At 43.6% G+C, this 21,503-nt stretch overlaps 1 protein-coding gene across 1 annotated transcript in view; it reads right to left on the bottom strand.

The window, feature by feature from the left end:
* The window catches only part of LOC106612564 (uncharacterized), a 100,113-nt gene that overhangs the window by 38,479 nt on the left and 40,131 nt on the right, over positions 1 to 21,503 (bottom strand). Inside the window, exons 5-14 of the mRNA XM_014213832.3 lie at positions 16,974 to 17,096; positions 14,223 to 14,345; positions 12,477 to 12,602; positions 12,060 to 12,182; positions 10,731 to 10,853; positions 10,250 to 10,387; positions 4,188 to 4,310; positions 3,356 to 3,478; positions 745 to 942; positions 473 to 604 (exon numbers count right to left, since the gene is read on the bottom strand). Coding sequence (XP_014069307.3) covers positions 473 to 604; positions 745 to 942; positions 3,356 to 3,478; positions 4,188 to 4,310; positions 10,250 to 10,387; positions 10,731 to 10,853; positions 12,060 to 12,182; positions 12,477 to 12,602; positions 14,223 to 14,345; positions 16,974 to 17,096 — 1,332 coding nt within the window. The remainder of the gene's footprint in view (positions 1 to 472; positions 605 to 744; positions 943 to 3,355; positions 3,479 to 4,187; positions 4,311 to 10,249; positions 10,388 to 10,730; positions 10,854 to 12,059; positions 12,183 to 12,476; positions 12,603 to 14,222; positions 14,346 to 16,973; positions 17,097 to 21,503) is intronic.

The raw sequence follows: 21,503 nt of genomic DNA, 5'->3' as shown, positions 1-21,503 counted from the left end.
TCCCCACTGGTCAGGGAAAATGGCCTCATCATAACCTAACTCTTCCTGGTGTGAATTTGAACACTAGCCCAAAGGAGCATGTTTAAATGTATAACAATGACTGATTGTAATGGATTTATCCCCATGTGGCTCCACAATTCCAAACATAATTATATCCCTGGTTCAGGTCCAGCCCAAAGACACTCATTAATCATGCTTGGTTGTGAAACAATGGCTTCTGGTCTCTTTCTAACACAGTGTTTGACAGTGGACATCCCTGGCCTGGAGGCTGTATTCTGTGGGGCGCTTGGCCATTCTCCAGGCAAGATCTGGGTTCAAATACCTAACCCTGAGGACTAACCAATCAAATAACTGTCTGCTCAATAATATGCACTGAATAACACTGAAACTCTATCAGGTGATTGATGATTTCCAAGGGTTACAGTGATAATAAGAGATGCTGGGGAGAGGAGAGGAGAGGAGAGCGACTTACTCTCGTTGCAGATTACGCCAGTCCATCCAGGTGTACATTCACAGCGGTCTCTGTCCGCACCACACACTGCTCCGTTCTCACAGTCAGCACAGCTCACACCGCAGTCATAACCAAAGGAATCATCTAGACACACTGAGACACACGCGCACATAGTCCTGTAAAACCATGGCATGATTTATAGTTTTTGCCACATGAGGTTGGTCCAATGTCTGAGACAGAGTATGTGTGATAACGTTGATCATCAACCAGACGTGTAAGCACTGATTTGCTACCTATGTGGCTGACCAGGGTGAGTTCCCCTCTCTGTGCCTCTTCCTCCTCATCATCACCATAGGGTGAGTGCAGGGCTGCAGTGTACTGTAGGAGCTGAGGGGGCTGTCGGAACAGCAGATCTGGCAACCTGTGGACTCCCAGATCCTCCTCTGGGTCATCCTCCTCTTCCTCGTCATCCAGGTCACTGTCGTACAGCGCTGCATTGGGACAGACAGACAGACAGACAGACAGACAGACAGACAGACAGACAGACAGACAGACAGACAGACAGACAGACAGACAGACAGACAGACAGACAGACAGGTGGAGAGGAGACACTGAACACTTTCACATTCAGCACATTTACATTACATCTAACTATACTATACTGTATTACACTATACTATATTATACTATACTATACTGTATTATACTATACTATATTATACTCTACTATACTACACGGAACTATAATATACACTGCTCAAAAAAATAAAGGGAACACTTAAACAACACAATGTAACTCCAAGTCAATCACACTTCTGTGAAATCAAACTGTCCACTTAGGAAGCAACACTGATTGACAATAAATTTCACATGCTGTTGTGCAAATGGAATAGACAACAGGTGGAAATTATAGGCAATTAGCAAGACACCCCCAATAAAGGAGTGGTTCTGCAGGTGGGGACCACAGACCACTTCTCAGTTCCTATGCTTCCTGGCTGATGTTTTGGTCACTTATGAATGCTGGCGGTGCTTTCACTCTAGTGGTAGCATGAGACGGAGTCTACAACCCACACAAGTGGCTCAGGTAGTGCAGCTCATCCAGGATGGCACATCAATGCGAGCTGTGGCAAGAAGGTTTGCTGTGTCTGTCAGCGCAGTGTCCAAAGCATGGAGGCGCTACCAGGAGACAGGCCAGTACATCAGGAGATGTGGAGGAGGTCGTAGGAGGGCAACAACCCAGCAGCAGGACCGCTACCTCCGCCTTTGTGCAAGGAGGAGCAGGAGAAGCACTGCCAGAGCCCTGCAAAATGACCTCCAGCAGGCCACAAATGTGCATGTGTCTGCTCAAACGGTCAGAAACAGACTCCATGAGGGTGGTATGAGGGCCCGACGTCCACAGGTGGGGGTTGTGCTTACAGCCCAACACCGTGCAGGACGTTTGGCATTTGCCAGAGAACACCAAGATTGGCAAATTCGCCACTGGCGTCCTGTGCTCTTCACAGATGAAAGCAGGTTCACACTGAGCACGTGACAGACGTGACAGAGTCTGGAGACGCCGTGGAGAACGTTCTGCTGCCTGCAACATCCTCCAGCATGACCGGTTTGGCGGTGGGTCAGTCATGGTGTGGGGTGGCATTTCTTTGGGGGGCCGCACAGCCCTCCATGTGCTCGCTAGAGGTAGCCTGACTGCCATTAGGTACCGAGATGAGATCCTCAGACCCCTTGTGAGACCATATGCTGGTGCGGTTGGCCCTGGGTTCCTCCTAATGCAAGACAATGCTAGACCTCATGTGGCTGGAGTGTGTCAGCAGTTCTCGCAAGAGGAAGGCATTGATGCTATGGACTGGCCCGCCCGTTCCCCAGACCTGAATCCAATTGAGCACATCTGGGACATCATGTCTCGCTCCATCCACCAACGCCACGTTGCACCACAGACTGTCCAGGAGTTGGCGGATGCTTTAGTCCAGGTCTGGGAGGAGATCCCTCAGGAGACCATCCGCCACCTCATCAGGAGCATGCCCAGTCGTTGTAGGGTGGTCATACAGGCACGTGGAGGCCACACACACTACTGAGCCTCATTTTGACTTGTTTTAAGGACATTACATCAAAGTTGGATCAGCCTGTAGTGTGGTTTTCCACTTTAATTTTGAGTGTGACTCCAAATCCAGACCTCCATGGGTTGATACATTGGATTTCCATTGATTATTTTTGTGTGATTTTGTTGTCAGCACATTCAACTATGTAAAGAAAAAAGTATTTAATAAGATTATTTATTTCATTCAGATCTAGGATGTGTTGTTTAAGTGTTCCCTTTATTTTTTTGAGCAGTATATTATACTATACTATATTATACACTGTATTATACTATACTAAATTATACTATACTATATTATGCTATACCATAATATATTATAATATACTCTACTATATTATACTATAATATACTGTATTGTACTATACTAAACTATATTATACTATACTATACTATCATTTACATTACATTCATCTGAATGCTCAAGGTGATTGTATCATTACTATAGCCTGCAAATGTCTCTCAGAGTTACTTTCACATGTTTAAAAACAATGTATAGAAATTCACTGTGAAATTACAGCATAGTATAGTAAAGTATAGTACATCATAGTATATTGTAGCATAGCAAAGCATCAGAGGGGTTGGGTTAAATGCGGAAGACACATTTCAGTTGAAGGCATTCAGTTGTACAACTGACAAGGCATCCCCTTCCCCTTTCCTATAGTATAGTATAGCATAGTAAAGTACAGCAGAGTATAGCATAGTATACCATAGTATAGCATAGTATAGCATAGTTTAGCATAGTATAGTATTGTATAGTATAGCCTAGCATAGTATAGCACAGTATAATATTATGATCAAATATCACTCACAGATGCAGGCTCTCTGGTCGATGTCCAAACGGAAGCCCATTCTGCAGAAACACTCGTAGGTCCCCAGGGTGTTCACACAGTAGTGTTCACAGACAGAACTCTCTGCCAGGCACTCATCAATATCTGACAAGACCACAAAACAATAGGAAGTACTTTGAATATTTAGAAGGTACTATACAAGTGTTCTATTTGCATTATCAAAACTAGTACAATGAGTTATTAGACACTGTCAATGCATAATCATCTTCTCTGTGATCGATCATCAATTTTGACTGCCACGGCCAAATGGGGGCCTAAACATGCCCCTTCATGTCTATCAAATCAAATCAAATGTTCTTTGTCACATGCTCCGAATACAACACCTTACAGTGAAATGCTGACTGACAAGCCCTTAACTAACAATGTGGTTCAAGAAATAGAGTTAAGAAAATATTTACTAAATAAACTAAAGTAAAAAATAAAATAAAAAGTAACACAATAAAATAACAGTAACGAGGCTATATACAGGAGGTACTGAGTCAATGTGGAGGGGTACAGGTTAGTTGAGGAAATTTGTACATGTAGGTAGGGGTAAAGTGACTATGCATAGATACTAAACAGTGAGTAGCAGCAGTGTAAAAACAAAAAGGGGGGGGGCATTTGATGAATTGTTCAGCAGTCTTATGGCTTGGGGGTAGAAGCTGTCAAGATTCTCTAGATCACTGTGTTGAATTTCATACTAACCGTACTTAACATTCAGTCACCTCTGTCTTATACAATAATGTAAACTCAATCCAGAGTCAATTTAGACCAAGATAATGAGTGGATGCTGGTCAACGTATTATCCTCTTACCATTGCAGCCACAGCCGTCTGCGTGGAGCCTGTAGCCAGCCTTGCAGCTGCACTCATAGCCCCCTGGGTAGTTCTTACAGAACTGACTGCAGCACGCCTCCCCACTCTCACACTCATCACTGTCTGGGGAGGTACAACAAAAGATGATTGTTCATTTGGACACGCAACGGAAAACATTTCAAGACATTTTGCAACGGAAATTGAAAAGGAGCACTTCAAGTCCAGGTAGTCCCTACCTGTTTCAGAAGAAATATACAGTACCAGTCAAAAGTTTGGACACACCTACACATTCAAGGGTTTCTCTTATTTGTAGTATTTTCTATATTGTTGAATAATAGTGAAGGCATCAAAACTATGAAATAACACATATGGAATCATATAGTAACCAAAAAAGTGTTAAACATTTCAAAATATATTTTAGATTCTGCTTTTCCTTTTCTCCGCGGTCCAACTCATCCCAAATCATCTCAATTGGGTTGAGGTCGGGTGATTGTGGAGGCCAGGTCATCTTATGCAGCTATCCATCCCTCTCCTTCTTGGTCAAATAGCCCTTACACAGCCTGGAGGTGTATTTTGAGTCATTGTCCTGTTGAAAAACAAATGATTGTCCCACTAAGCGCAAACACGATGGGATGGTGTATCGCTGCAGAATGCTGTGGTAGCCATGCTGGTTAAGTGTGCCTTGAATTCTAAATAAATAAGACAGCGTCACCAGCAAAGCACCATCACACCTATGTGGAGATCATCCATTCAACTACTCTGCATTTTACAAAGACATGGCGGTTGGAACCAAAAATCTCAAATTTGGACTGATCAGACCACAGGACAGATTTCCACCAGTCTAATGTCCATTGCTCGTGTTTCTTGTCCCAAACAAGTCTCTTCTTCTTATTGGTGTGCTTTAGTAGTGGTTTCTTTGCAGCAATTCGACCATGAAGGCCTGATTCACACAGTCTCCTCTGAACAGTTGATGTTGAGATGTGTCTGTTACTGTTGAGATGTGTCTGAACTCTGTGAAGAATTTATTTGGCCTGCTATCTAAAGTGCAGTTAATTGTTTTTTGCGACTGCACTTGAAGAAACTTTCAAAGTTCTTGAAATTTTCCGCATTGACTGACCTTCATGTCCTCTTAAGGATCCGACCCTTTTTTCAATTTTCGCCTAAAATGACATACCCAAATCTAACTGCCTGTAGCTCAGGACCTGAAGCAAGGATATGCATATTCTTGATACCATTTCAAAGAAAACACTTTGAAGTGTATCAGATATGTCTATGTCCTGGGATTGTTTTGTTTGTTACTTACAACCTTATGCTAATCACATTAGCCTACGTTAGCTCAACTGTCCCACGGGTGATACCGATCCCGTTGAGCAGTGGTTCACAAACTTTTTATAGTCCCGTACCCCTTCAAACATTCAACCTCCAGCTGCGTACCCCCTCTTGCACCAGGGTCAGCGCACTCTCAAATGTTGTTTTTTTGCCATCAATGTAAGCCTGCCACACACACACACACACTATACGATACATTTATTAAACATAAGAATGAGTGTGAGTTTTTGAACACAACACGGCTCGTGGGAAATAACAAAGAGCTCTTATAGGACCAGGGCATAAATAATAAAATAATAATAATCAATAATTTTGCTCTTTATTTAACCATCTTACAACCTTAATTGTTCATCAAACATTTTGTAACTCACCACAGGTTAATGAGAAGGGTGTGCTTGAGAGGATGCACATCACTCTGCAATGTTGGGTTGTATTGGAGAGAGTCTCAGTCTTAAATAATTTCCCACACACAGTCTGTGCCTGTATTTAGTTTTCATGCTAGTGAGGGCGGAGAATCCACTCTCACATAGGTACGTGGTTGCAAAGGGCATCAGTGCCTTAACAGCGCGAATTACCAAGGCAAGAAACTCGGAACACAGCCCTATCCAGAAATTTGACAGTGGCTTCTGATTGAATTAAATTTTCACAGAACCGCTTGCTGCAATTTTGATGAGGCTGTCTTGTTCAGATATCAGTAAGTGGACTGGAGGCAGGGCATGAAAGGGATAACAAATCTAGTTGTTTGTGTCGTCCGTTTCGGGAAAGTACCTGCATAATTACGCACCCAGCTCACTCAGGTGCTTCGATATATCACATTTGACATTGTTCGTAAGCTTGAGTTCATTTGCACACAAAAAAATCATACAATGATGGATAGACCTGTGTGTTGTCCCGTTAATGCAGACAGAAAGGAGCTCCAACTTCTTAATCATAGCCTTAATTTTGTCCCGCACATTGAATATAGTTGCGGAGAGTCCCTGTAATCCTAGATTCAGAACATTCAGGCGAGAGAAAAAACATCACCCAGATAGGCCAGTCCTGTGAGAAACTTGTCATCATGCAAGTGGTCAGACAAGTGAAAATTATGGTCAGTAAGGAAAACTTTAAGCTCGTCTCCCAATTTAAATGAGTGTGTCAATACTTTGCCCCTTGATAACCAGCGCACTTCTGTATGTTATAAACGCGTTACATGGTTGCTGCACATATCATTGCATAATGCAGAAAATACACGAGAGTTCAGGGGCCTTACTTTAACAAAGTTAACCATTTTCACTGTAGTGTCCAAAACGTCTTTCAAGCTGTCAGGCATTCTCTTGGTGGATGCTGCAGTGTACCCAAGTGGCGTTGGGAGCAACTGCTTGTACGCGCGTTACCACTCCACTATGTCTCCCTGTCATGGCTTTTGTGCCATCAGTACAGATATCAACACATCTTGATGACCAAAGTCCATTTGATGTCACAAAGCTGTCCACTACATAAAAAATATTAGAGGTCGACCGATTAATAGGAATGGCCGATTAATTAGGGCCGATTTCAAGTTTTCATAACAATCCGTAATCGGCATTTTTGGACACCGATCATTGCCGATTACATTGCACTCCACGAGGAGACTGCGTGGCAGGCTGACTACCTGTTATGCGAGTGCAGCAAGGAGCCAAGGTAAGTTGCTAGCTAGCATTTAACGTATCTTATAAAAAACAATCAATCTTAACATAATCACTAGTTAACTCCACATGGTTGATGATATTTCTAGTTTATCTAACTTGTCCTGTGTTGCATATAATCGATGCGGTGCCTGTTAATTTATCATTGAATCATAGCCTACTTTGCCAAACAGGTGATTTAACAAGCCCATTCGCGAAAAAAGCACTGTCGTTGCACCAATGTACCTAACCATAAACATCAAAGTCTTTCTTAAAATCAATACACAAGTATATATTTTTAAACCTGCATATTTAGTTAATATTGCCTGCTAACATGAATTTATTTTAACTAGGGAAATTGTGTCACTTCTCTTGCGTTCTGTGCAACAAAGTCAGTGTATATGCAGCAGTTTGGGCCGCCTGGCTCGTTGCGAACTGTGTGAAGACCATTTCTTCCTAACAAATACAGAAGTATATTTTTTTAAACATGCATATTTAGTTAACAGAAATCCAGGTTAGCAGGCAATATTAAACTAGGGAAATTGTGTCACTTCTCTTGCGTTCATTGCACGCAGAGTCAGGGTATATGCAACAGTTTGGGCCGCCTGGCTCGTTGTAAACTAATTTGCCAGAATTTTACGTAATTATGACATAACATTGAAGGTTATGCAATGTAACAGGAATATTTAGACTTATGGATGCCACCCGTTAGATAAAATATGGAACGGTTCCGTATTTCACTGAAACAATAAACGTTTTGTTTTCGAAATGATAGTTTCCGGATTTGACCATATTAATGACCTAAGGCTCGTATTTCTGTGTGTTATTATATTATAATTAAGTCTATGATTTGATATTTGATAGAGCAGTCTGACTGAGAGGTGGTAGGCAGCAGCAGGCTCGTAAGCATTCATTCAAACAGCACTTTCGTGCGTTTGCCAGCAGCTTTTCGCTGTGCTTTAAGCATTGAGCTGTTTATGACTTCAAGCATATCAACTCCCGAGATTAGGCTGGTGTAACCGGTGTGAAATGGCTAGTTAGTGGGGTGCGCGCTGATAGCGTTTCAATCGGTGACGTCACTCGCTCTGAGACCTTGAAGTAGTTGTTCCCCTTGCTCTGCAAGAGCCGCGGCTTTTGTGGAGCGATGGGTAACGATGCTTCGAGGGTGGCTGTTGTCGATGTGTTCCTGGTTCGAGCCCAGGTAGGGGCGAGTAGAGGGACGGAAGCTATACTGTTACACTGGCAATACTAAAGTGCCTATAAGAACATCCAATAGTCAAAGGTATATGAAATACAAATGGTATAGAGAGAAATAGTCCTATAATTCCTATAATAACTACAACCTAAAACATCTTACCTGGGAATATTGAAGACTCATGTTAAAAGGAACCACCAGCTTTCATATGTTCTCATGTTCTGAGCAAGGAACTTAAACGTTAGCTTTTTTACATGGCACATATTGCACTTTTACTTTCTTCTCCAACACTTTGTTTTTGCATTATTTAAACCAAATTGAACATGTTTCATTATTTATTTGAAGCTACATTTATTTTATTGATGTATTATATTAAGTTGAAATAAAAGTGTTTATTCAGTATTGTTGTAATTGTCATTATTACAAATAAATAAATACATTTTAAAAAACGGACGATTAATCGGTATCGGCTTTTTTTGGTCCTCCAATAATCAGTACCGGTGTCGGCGTTGAAAAATCACAATCGGTCGACCTCTAAAAAATATCCTCTCATGTTGTCCTGGTTTCCAGTGGTTTGCAGAAGAGGATGTCTTCCTTAATTGACCCTCCATAAACGTAACGGACATATACCAAGAGCTGTGCCAGGCCCGCCACGTCTGTTGACTCATCCAGCTGTAACGCTGTGGCTTGTGTGCAAAGCAGTAATTGTTTCAAAATATCTTCTGCCATGTCACTGATGCGTCGTGAGACAGTGTTGTTTGATGAAGGCATTGTCTGTATAGTTTTTTGGGCCTTTCCCCCCAGCATTGTCCCAGCCATATCCACGGCAGCAGGAAGAATTAAGTCCTCCACAATAGTATGGGGCTTGCCTGTCCAAGCTACTCGGTAGCTCACCATATAAGGTGCTTCTAGACCCTTCTTATTAATGGTATCTGTTGCTTTTATACATGTCTTACTACTTGAAAGTTGTCTTTATTCTCGCCCCAAAAAACTCCCGTGGCTTATTTGTCAAATACAGGTTACCTGTATTTAACATTGTGTTGTTATTTCACTGAACACTAGATGGTTTAATTTTATTTTTGGCAGCGAAAAGAGGCTACTCAGGCCAGAAAAAAAACTCACCCAAATGTATAGACCCGCTGGAAAATATAAATGAACTGTTTGAAAATGTGAAGAAAAAATACATTAATAATTGTATAATAATAATTTTAAAAAAAAACTGAATCACATTTTTATTTGGCATACCCCTGACGGCATTGCGTGTTCCCATTTTTGGAATACCTGCCGTAGAGGATGGACTGTCGTTTCTCTTTGCTTATTTGAGCTGTTCTTGCCATAAAATGGACTTGGTCTTTTACCAAATAGGGCTATCTTCTGTATACCAACCCTACCTTGTCACAACTCAACACAGCTCAAACGCATTAAGATGAAAAGAAATTCCACAAATGAACTTTTAACAAGGCACACCTGTTGATTGAGAGAATGCCAATAGTGTACAAAGCTGTCATCAAGGCAAAAGGTAGTTACTTTGAAGAATCTCAAATATAAAATATATTTACATTTGTTAAACACTTTTTTGGTTACTACATGATTCCATATATGTTATTTTATAGTTTTGATGTCTTCACTATTATTCTACAATGTGGAAAATAGTGAAAATAAAGAAACCCCTTTGAATGAGTAGGTTTGTCCAAACTTTTGACTGGTACTGTATATATTTGGTGCTTAATGAACAAGACCCATATTTTATCTGTTCCTTCTATACTCGCCGTAGATTAAAGAATGAAATTGACTAAATGAGAATGACTAAACCAGGAGTTTTTCCTTACCTTATGACCTGACCAGGAAAAACTCTGATAAGCTCTGACATTGATGACCCAACAGAGAGTACCTACCCACACAGGTCTTCCTGTCCTCAGCCAGTTGGTATGCTTGGTTACAGGAGCAGAGAGGTCCGTTGGTGGTGTGTTCACAGTGGTGGGAGCATCCTCCGTTGTTCTTCTCACAGCTGTTCACGATCTCCATCTCAATACCTGCAAATAGGAGGATACAACCAGTGAAGTGAAGGCTGGCACCCAACAACAGTATCCATTTGCAATAAACCAAAACATTAGCCATCTTTCACACATTAGCTTCACAAGAACATACTACAATTAGGGTCAGGGAGATTTTCCTGATCATGTCACCTGACCAGGACAAACTCCTGACCTTAGTTATAAGTCTACGACGAGGGACCCAGACTTCTTTTTGGCCCTAACTATGATATTACACAACTGTGATTTTGCCTGCTTTAGTTGAATTTACTGATTGTAAGTCGCTTTGGGTAAGAAGAGCATCTGCTAAATGACTCTAACGTTAATGATCATGTGTACTCACGGTAGCACTGTTTGCCGTCAGAGCCCAGCTCAAAGCCAGGGTTACACACACAGCTGAAGGAGCCCTGGGTGTTGACACAGCGATGGGCACACATGGCCTGGCCCGAGCTGCACTCATCTATGTCTACAAAGGATAGCATGAGATACTGTAAATCAATAGGGCACAGTCACAAAGCACAAGCAGAGATTATATTACAGGGATCCCATTTTTATTGATATGAGGCTATGAATGAGGCTAGGAATATAAGCTAGGTACAACATGACCACTTCCTCTGTTTCCGAGGGGCTGAAAATGCTTCTGGTTAAGAAATGTACTTGTGGGTCAGTGATCTGCTCTTGACCTTTCATCATAGTAATGCTAAAGCACAAGCCTGGTGGTGGGCTGCTCTGGGTGATTATGAAGCATACAAACACACAAAGGCATGCACGCACACACACACACACACACACACACACACACACACACACACACAGACACAGACACAGACACACACAGACACACACAGACACACACACACACACACACACACACACACACACACACACACACACACACACACACACACACACACACACACACACACAGAGTGTTGTGTTTAATGAAGTTGCCTGAACCCTATAGCCTTCTAGCCACCCCATGTTATAGTAGTAGCTTCCAGCCATAGCATTAATCAGCTTTAGGCCCCACACACACAGACAGCACAGCTCCAGTCATGGTACATACGGCCCCAGAGGGCTGGGTCATAAAGTCTCAGCTCTAATGGCCCCGGGACAATGGCAACTCTGATGAATGCTACCTTTGTTTTGTCCTGGAGCACTGATTTTGGAGAATAACAAACGTTTACGTTAACGGAGTGTCAGTTAAACCACCATTAAAACTCAATGTTCACAACGTTCATGAGATGGATAGAGGCGATGGCTATGATTTTTCAGTGGCCAGTTCTCAATGAGGGCTTTAATGGACTAGGCTTGCTTTCTTAAGAGGGTTCAGGGTGGTGGAGATTTATAGACAAGTTCGTAAAAGTCTCTTTCACTCTAGGACATTTCTGGGAATGTTGTCTGCATGTAACAGCATATTGAAATATGAGAACCATAGTTTGTGTGTGTGTGTGTGTGTGTGTGTGTGTGTGTGTGTGTGTGTGTGTGTGTGTGTGTGTGTGTGTGTGTGTGTGTGTGTGTGTGTGTGTGTGTGTGTGTGTGTGTGTGTGTGTGTGGGTGTATGTGGGTGTGTGTGTGTGTGTGTGTGTGTGTGTGTGTGTGTGTGTGTGTGTGTGTGTGTGTGTGCATATCAGCGCATTTCCAGACATACTGTACATGTGTGTGCTCTTACCCTCACAGCCCTGGCTGTCTCTGGCCAGTGTGTACCCAGGTCTGCAGCTGCACTCTGCTTGACCATCCACAGAACGACACAGCTGAGCACAGCCTCCATTCCTGTCCACACAGGGGTCCCTCACTGACAGACAGACAGACAGACAGACAGACAGACAGACAGACAGACAGACAGACAGACAGACAGACAGACAGACAGACAGACAGACAGACAGACAGACAGACGTTTATGACCTTCATGTAACTCAGTGTCAATTTGCTGAGAAAGTTTTACTTAGTCATGTCCTGGTCATGCTAAAACCGAAGCCTGCCTCCTGTTCTTTATATGTAACTCTTTGCTCTCCATTCTAACATAAAGATACTATTGTTGTAACTGTAGGGAAGTCAGAGCAACATGTCCAATGTAGTCAAGACTCACACTCGCAGTGCTTCCCATCCCTCTTCAGCTGGTAGTTCATACGACACTCGCACTTGTAGTGGTCGTTGCCCATGTCTACACACTTCTGTTCACAGCCGCCATTCTTCACCGAGCAGGAGTTCACAGCTTCATAGTTGGGACAGACAGAAAGACAGACACAAGAAATGAACAACTTCACATATGACAGACTAGAGAAAAACATTTCTGTGTGCAAATGAAATGATGTGGCAACTGTCAGGAGAGAGGTATTCGACAGCATGGTGAGGTAGTTAGAAATGTAGGATCTTAATGTAATCACTCTTTTGTTGCTGAGAATTTTCTGCACAGCAGGAAAAGCAAACTTGTATTGTATTTGAGTTTTAAAAAGGCTTCTAAAGATTGTAATCTCCACTTTGAAATTTCAGACTTCATTTGCCCTAACAAAAAATGTATCAACCCCTACAAAAATGACCATTAATTATAATAACATTTTCTGTTGCTGCAGGATTATTTTCATGCTGTAGCAAACTATCTCAAATTAAGATCCTACATCTGTACTTTCGCTAATGTTGTCTTTGATCACCATTTGGTGAGTAAACGAGCAACCCTTCCTAGAGAGCTGTCACTAAAGTGTGAATCCAAAGAAGGAAGAACCATATTGTGGGCTACAACAACGTTGGACCAGCTCCATCTTTTCACAACACCATAATGGGAACTTGTGATTACAGAAAGCTCTAAAGACTGGAAATTGGAAAATGACGGTTCCAGGTTCCAGCTTCTCCAGAGGGTGCCCCCGGTTGGGTTCTAATGATCTTTCCATCCGTGAGTATCCCTCTTATGATTTACTCCTGTGCTGAATAAGGAAGTCAGTGCTGGGCCTTCAGGGTGCCTTAAAGACAGACCAGAATACACAGATGGCCTGTAAAATCAGAGGGGGAAAGGTTTGCTTTAACTGTGATGACTTCAGCAGACGCAATTAGGAAGCCAAGCAGAGACACCTCCCCTCTCATCCCCCTCATCCCTCAACCACCACCCACCAATCCTGAGTCTACACACAGGGCTGGAGACGACAGTGAACTTTGTCTTCACTAACACTAATGCTCCCACACAAGTGATATTTGATCAGGTTTTATTGATTATAGGGAGCAGCAAATAGTGAGAGCATTACCTTTTATCTACAGTTCTTTTTTGTCCAGCTCCTGTGCCAATAGGTTGGACCTACATAAACCCTCTAATTTCCAACGTTGGGAATCTAAAACCTTCTCTTGTCCTCCTTATGGAGCCTCAAGTACTTGATGTAGTTTCCCATCACTACAGACCAACTGGTAGTCATGTGGTGGAGTAGCTGTGTTCTCTCACATTGGAACTGTGTGCTGGAGACACAAAACAGAGACACTTTCTCCAGTGGTGGAAGTGTGAATCGTGGTCCAGTCTCCTGGAGTTTCAAAGGCAGCACCAGATGTTAGCCTTGTTAGCTACGCAGGCGCAAACTAAAAAGTAGCGTCATTCGAAATGGCAAGAAGCAAAACCTACTAAAATGAATTAGGTAGTAAGCTACGGAACAGATGATGGAAAATGTGTGGAGGAGATTGTTTGGTGAACTGTGCTTGTGTAATGAGTAACCTTGACTGAGACCTGAGTATTAGCTCTCAATGCCTAAACCAATGCCTTTAACTCAGAGGGCTAACTTTAACTCAGAGGGCTAACATCATCTTGAGTTGTGCTGACGACCGGGATCGAATCTGGTCTCACACGGTCATTACTCACCGATGCAGGTCCTTCCATCAGTGTGCATGCGGAAGCCCTGGCTGCACTCACAGTGGTAGGAGCCTACCGTGTTCACACAGGTCTGCTGGCAGCCGCCATTCAGCTCCTCACACTCATTCACGTCTACAGGGGAGACAGATGGACAGACAATCAAACCTGGGTTCAAAAGGTATTTGAAATTGTTCAAACTTTGAGCCTGCATGGAGTGCCAGATGGGCGGAGTTTCTACTTTTGGTCGTATTCCATTGGTTCCTTTGAGCCAGGCAAGCTGATAAAGGTATTTGAATGATTTCGCATACTATTTGATCCCAGGTCTGCAGACAATATTCTCAGACACTCTCAAAGCAAGAGTGCTGCCGAACAAGTTCATTTTAATAGGAGTAGGTTGTGCCAGTGAATTCCCTCTATGTACATTGATGAAGGAAGTTTGAAGGAATGCTTTATTATGATGGAATAATACACAAACCTTTAGACAACATTTGTGACTTGAGCACTCTAACAGACATGAACCAAAAAAGAACCACATTCATTAGGAGGCTAACATGTGTGTTACAGTATGTGTCCCAAATGGCAACCTATTCCCTATATAGTGCACTACTTTTGAACAGAGCTCTATGGGGCCTGGTCAAAAGTAGTGCACTAAATAGGGAATAGGATGCTATTTGGGATGTAATGTTTTCATGGGTGTTCCAGAGGAGAGTGTTAAGGCCCAAGTTATAGCGATGCTTGTCATGACCCATGACCGTGTCACACTTAGGAATGCAGTAAAAATGTTACGGCACTGAAGTTCTTTTTTGTTTGACAACAATCTCTGTGAAGCATAGTTGGACGCTGACGCAATAATAAGGTTGGCTTGATGATGGAAGTGATGACTTCACGAGAGACTGTTTCAGGAACACAATGTTTATGACCCATTTATAGACTAACACACCACTTTGATACAATTAAATCAACCATTAATATTGAATCACCAATTGGACACACATTCTCTTCATCAGTGCGTACAGCGCTTTGCTGTTAACTGTAATGACTAGGACCAGGAGTATGTTCTTACCACATGACCTGATTAGGAAAAACTCATGGGCCCTACTTATAGCCCTCTGAATTGGAGTGCAGAGTTCTTCCTGGTCAGGTGGTCAGGAATTCCTCTAGTCCTAGTAATGATGATTCCCCACTGACACTCTTTCAACACAGGTTGTCTACTATGCAGCAGAACTGAGTGTTTAGGACCATTCAAGAACCATTCTGGTACATCTAGACATATGTTCCATGTTGTTCCATGTTGTTCCATGTTGTTCCATGTTGTTCCATGTTCTAGGGAGCAGATGCATGAGGAGACAACATACCTGAGTGCTCCTCCAAGGACAGTCAACGTTTACTACCCATTTGGAGAACACAAACGAGTCGAGCTGTTTCAATTACTTTATGGTTCCTGCTAATCCCTAGTGGGATTTGCACTGCAGACTACTACTGGTGATGACAGTAGCACTGATACAGAGTCAGATGTATTTTCACGCCCCGCTAATGGTTTATCTTATGATTGGGGCTAAAGTAATCTGATACCAGATCTGGGGTTAAGGGCATTCTCTATTCAACACAGCAGTCTCAGCTCGTGGGAATGTCCTCATAGTGAACTAAATGCTACTTTAATTAGGTAACCTCCACTAGAAGAGGCTAAGAGGGGGTCAAAGAGGAGGGCTGTCCGCCGTGTAAGGAGCCTTTTCATAACCGGCGCATAGATTGTGATCAGGTTCAAGGACTGAGAAGTCACATGCCAATCCATTTAGACCAATCCGCTGCCTCGCTGAGTGAGGATACCTGAATGGTAATAGATGCAGCGAAGGTTTGGAAGGTAACATATTTAAGGTTCGTCGTGTGAGAGGATTTCAGCAGGATACAAAGGGCATCTTTCATTCAAACGTAAGGCTGAGGCTCTGGGAGTTGGGTTGGGGGTTGAATGTCGTCTGAATGTTATTGTGTGGCAGTCTTGACCTGAGCAGAAGAGGCTGGGTCTGCGTGAGAGGCTGCCACCCATGTCTGTCTCAATGGTCGCCTGACAGCTGTTTGGGGAGGTGTCCGCCCATCCCCCGCATCTCAACTCCAAAACGCCACTCTCCTAGGATTAACACCATCCTATGTGGAGGGTTGCAGACAGAAACATTTAGCCCTGGAATGGTCTGTTCCAGAATCAAAAGGGTTTGTTATTTGCCCTCGAAAGCTGTTACAGAGCACACTAGCCCTGGAACATGGCTCCTACAGACTCCTACACGATTTCTGAGATGTCTTCAGTTTATCTCTTCGTTGGTGTACAGTGATCAAACCCTCACTAGATAGTGACACCGTCCCATGTCAGGAGTCAAAGGTTAAGGGCACCTGTTGACACCTGCACCTCCAAAGAGCAACAGGGCCATAGCACTGTCAGCTAACTCAGACAACTCAGCTAACTCAGCATGTTTCTGTCAGAACAAACAGGCAGGGTTTTGATTTTACTGGTTGACCAGATCTCCATCCCTCTACAGATTGTGTTCCCTGTGTGTGTGTGGTCTGCTAAGCTCTTTTGTGTCTCTGACTCTTCCTGTGTCTCTGTCTGAAGTGGAGAAAACAGCACAACACAGAGCCTGCAAGAGGACATTTGTGGATGACCTACGCCCGATCCTCGAGGAGCATTTTAAGGTTTTAAGGTTTAAGTCCTTCTATGCCCTCCTGACCACCACACCCACCCAGGAGGCCCAGCTCACCCCTCTTTCTCACCCTGACAGGCCTTGCCATCCGGGCCCAGTCGGCTGCCCTCGGGGCACTTGCAGTAGAAGCTTCCAATGGTGTTGCAGCAATGTCCCTCACAGCCGCCGTTAGCAGTCGAGCACTCGTTGACATCTGGGGAAGGAAGGAAAGCCAGAACCTCAGTTTTTATAGCCTACAAACTGCAATGTAAGCAAAACTGAACCCAAGTCCATTGTAAACTGTGGAGCTTTGGAGCTTCTCCTTCTTTGGTTGAATCATTCCCCTCTGTTTTGTAAGACGTTTTTCTCTCTCAAGCATAAAGGAAGTCTCTCCAAACTTTCAGTGAGTCCATTTTCTCACCCTGACTTTCTAGATGTCCCAGCGGTCCAACAAAGGGCCATCTTTAAGACAGACCCAGCTTTAAGACAGACCCAGCTTTAAAACAGACCCAGCTTTAAGACAGACCCGCTTTAAGACAGACCCCGCTTTAAGACAGACCCAGCTTTAAGACAGACCCCGCTTTAAGACAGACCCAGCATTAAGACAGACCCCGCTTTAAGACAGACCCCGCTTTAAGACAGACCCAGCATTAAGACAGACCCAGCTTTAAGACAGACCCGCTTTAAGACAGACCACGCTTTAAGACAGACCCAGCTTTAAGACAGACCCCGCTTTAAGACAGACCCAGCATTAAGACAGACCCCGCTTTAAGACAGACCCAGCTTTAAGACAGACCCCGCTTTAAGACAGACCCAGCATTAAGACAGACCCCGCTTTAAGACAGACCCCGCTTTAAGACAGACCCAGCATTAAGACAGACCCCGCTTTAAGACAGACCCCGCTTTAAGACAGACCCCGCTTTAAGACAGACCCAGCATTAAGACAGACCCCGCTTTAAGACAGACCCCCGCTTTAAGACAGACCCCGCTTTAAGACAGACCCAGCATTAAGACAGACCCCGCTTTAAGACAGACCCCGCTTTAAGACAGACCCCGCTTTAAGACAGACCCTGTAGTGCTTTGATGACTTTGTTTCTAGAGAGAAAAACTAAACCATGTCCTATTCTCAGTCCTGTTGTTCATCTGCTGGGGCCAATGTAGCTGGAAGCAAGGCATAAGGAACAGGGGAAGCTAGCTACATAAGCTAGCTTACATATGCCATACACTTTCAGTGAGTCCATTTTCTCACCCTGACTTTCTAGATGTCCCAGCGGTTCAACAAAGGGCCATCTTTAAGACAGACCCAGCTTTAAGACAGACCCAGCTTTAAAACAGACCCAGCTTTAAGACAGACCCGCTTTAAGACAGACCCCGCTTTAAGACAGACCCAGCTTTAAGACAGACCCCGCTTTAAGACAGACCCAGCATTAAGACAGACCCCGCTTTAAGACAGACCCCGCTTTAAGACAGACCCAGCATTAAGACAGACCCAGCTTTAAGACAGACCCGCTTTAAGACAGACCACGCTTTAAGACAGACCCAGCTTTAAGACAGACCCCGCTTTAAGACAGACCCAGCATTAAGACAGACCCCGCTTTAAGACAGACCCAGCTTTAAGACAGACCCCGCTTTAAGACAGACCCAGCATTAAGACAGACCCCGCTTTAAGACAGACCCCGCTTTAAGACAGACCCAGCATTAAGACAGACCCCGCTTTAAGACAGACCCCGCTTTAAGACAGACCCCGCTTTAAGACAGACCCAGCATTAAGACAGACCCCGCTTTAAGACAGACCCCGCTTTAAGACAGACCCCGCTTTAAGACAGACCCAGCATTAAGACAGACCCCGCTTTAAGACAGACCCCGCTTTAAGACAGACCCCGCTTTAAGACAGACCCTGTAGTGCTTTGATGACTTTGTTTCTAGAGAGAAAAACTAAACCATGTCCTATTCTCAGTCCTGTTGTTCATCTGCTGGGGCCAATGTAGCTGGAAGCAAGGCATAAGGAACAGGGGAAGCTAGCTACATAAGCTAGCTTACATATGCCATACACTTTGGTGAGGAAGAGCCCGGCAAACTCTTGTTTTGAGGTTCAGAGTCAGTGTAAAACAGGTTAAAGCTAAAGGGTAAAGCCAAAGAGCACTCCTTTCATCACTCCACAGACAGATGCTTGGACTTAAATTGCAGTCATTACTTTGCATGTGAATGTAAACAGGTACTTCCAATTAAATGACGATGCTGACAGAGTCAGTCAGGCATGAGCATTGTTTTCATCCTCTTCACATTTTCTCGCTTTCTTTTTTTTCTCCTCCGAAATGGTTTCCAGCTTGTTGCTGCCTGGTTGTTTACCCCTTGTTCTCTTACAGTGAGGGAAAAAAGTATTTGATCCCCTGCTGATTTTGTACGTTTGCCCACTGACAAAGAAATTATCAGTCTATAATTTTAATGGTAGGTTTATTTGAACACTGAGAGTCAGAATAACAACAAAAAAATCCAGAAAAATGCATGTCAAAAATGTTATGAATTGATTTGCATTTTAATGAGGGAAATAAGTACTTGACATGACTTAGTACTTGGTGGCAAAACCCTTGTTGGCAATCACAGAGGTCAGACGTTTCTTGTAGTTGGCCACCAGGTTTGCACACATCTCAGGAGGGATTTTGTCCCACTCCTCTTTGCAGATCTTCTCCAAGTCATTAAGGTTTCGAGGCTGACGTTTGGCAACTCGAACCTTCAGCTCCCTCCACAGATTTTCTATGGGATTAAAGTCTGGAGACTGGCTAGGCCACTCCAGGACCTTAATGTGCTTCTTCTTGAGCCACTCCTTTGTTGCCTTGCCGTGTGTTTTGGGTCATTGTCATGCTGGAATACCCATCCACGACCCATTTTCAATGCCCTGGCTGAGGGAAGGAGGTTCTCACCCAAGATTTGACGGTATATTGCCCCGTCCATCGTCCCTTTGATGCAGTAAAGTTGTCCTGTCCCCTTAGCAGAAAAACACCCCCAAAGCATAATGTTTCCACCTCCATGTTTGACGGTGGGGATGGTGTTCTTGGGGTCATAGGCAGCATTCCTCCTCCTCCAAACACGGCGAGATGAGTTGATGCCAAAGAGCTCCATTTTGGTCTCATCTAACCACAACACTTTCACCCAGTTGTCCTCTGAATCATTCAGATGTTCATTGGCAAACTTCAGACGGGCATGTATATGTGCTTTCTTGAGCAGGGGGACCTTGCGGGCGCTGCAGGATTTCAGTCCTTCACGGCGTAGTGTGTTACCAATTGTTTTCTTGGTGACTATGGTCCCAGCTGCCTTGAGATCATTGACAAGATCCTCCCGTGTAGTTCTGGGCTGATTCCTCACCGTTCTCATGATCATTGCAACTCCACGAGGTGAGATCTTGCATGGAGCCCCAGGCCGAGATGGATTGACAGTTCTTTTGTGTTTCTTCCATTTACGAATAATCGCACCAACTGTTGTCACCTTCTCACCAAGCTGCTTGGCGATGGTCTTGTAGCCCATTCCAGCCTTGTGTAGGTCTACAATCTTGTCCCTGACATCCTTGGAGAGCTCTTTGGTCTTGGCCATGGTGGAGAGTTTGGAATCTGATTGATTGCTTCTGTGGACAGGTGTCTTTTATACAGGTAACAAACTGAGATTAGGAGCACTCCCTTTAAGAGTGTGCTTCTAATCTCAGCTCGTTACCTGTATAAAAGACACCTGGGAGCCAGAAATCTTTCTGATTGAGAGGGGGTCAAATACTTATTTCCCTCATTAAAATGCAAATCAATTTATAACATTTTTGACATGTGTTTACCTGGATTTTTTTGTTGTTATTCTGTCTCTCACTTTTCAAATAAACCTACCATTAAAATTATACACTGATCATTTCTTTGTCAGTGGGCAAACGTACAAAATCAGCAGGGGATCAAATACTTTTTTCCCTCACTGTACATTAATACTACAGGCTCTGTGGTGCTGGTATAATGACTCCGAACAGCTCCTTTTTACAGTGAGCTTGTGCATGGAGAGTGGAATGTCTTCAAAAGAGATATCATTCAACACAATATACTGCTAATTCAATCAAGCTGTGTCAATCAACCACACTCAACATGTGTGACAGTTTCTCATTCAAATATTTGAGCTTGCTCCATTTCAAACCCAAATGTGCATAGAGCAATGTTAAATGTTTGCACAATGTCAAAGTTTGTTTCTTTACTTGCATATGGAGTAGCGTTTAAGCTTTCTAGCTGAATCAGTACAGCCGCTGTTAGATGGTTCTGAGTTCCATCATGGCACACTATGGGGACAGGCAAGAGGTCCTTGACTAGAGTTCATTTGTCTTCTGTGTGCTGATCAAACGCTGTGTGGTTTGAAGTCCCTGTAGTTGAGATGTATTGGAACAACAGCTTATTGTCAGTCAGTACAGGAATGTGTGGACAGAGGTGTGAGAATTCTCTAATGCCTGTCAAGGCAATCTCAGCCCCAACACACACACACACACACACACACAGGCCAATCCTCCATCCTGACAGCCTCCTATGAGAAGTGTTCCTCTGGTGGGTCAAATCTTATGGTAGAGGAAGACGTTTGACATTCTCCTTGTCTGTTTGCTAATGAT

This window comes from Salmo salar, chromosome 09 (genome assembly GCF_965601325.2).
Source record: "Salmo salar chromosome 09, fSalSal1, whole genome shotgun sequence".
Taxonomy (NCBI): Eukaryota; Metazoa; Chordata; class Actinopteri; order Salmoniformes; family Salmonidae; genus Salmo; species Salmo salar.
The sequence above is the reverse complement of the archived record's forward strand: the minus strand, read 5'-3'. Positions and strand labels throughout refer to the sequence as shown.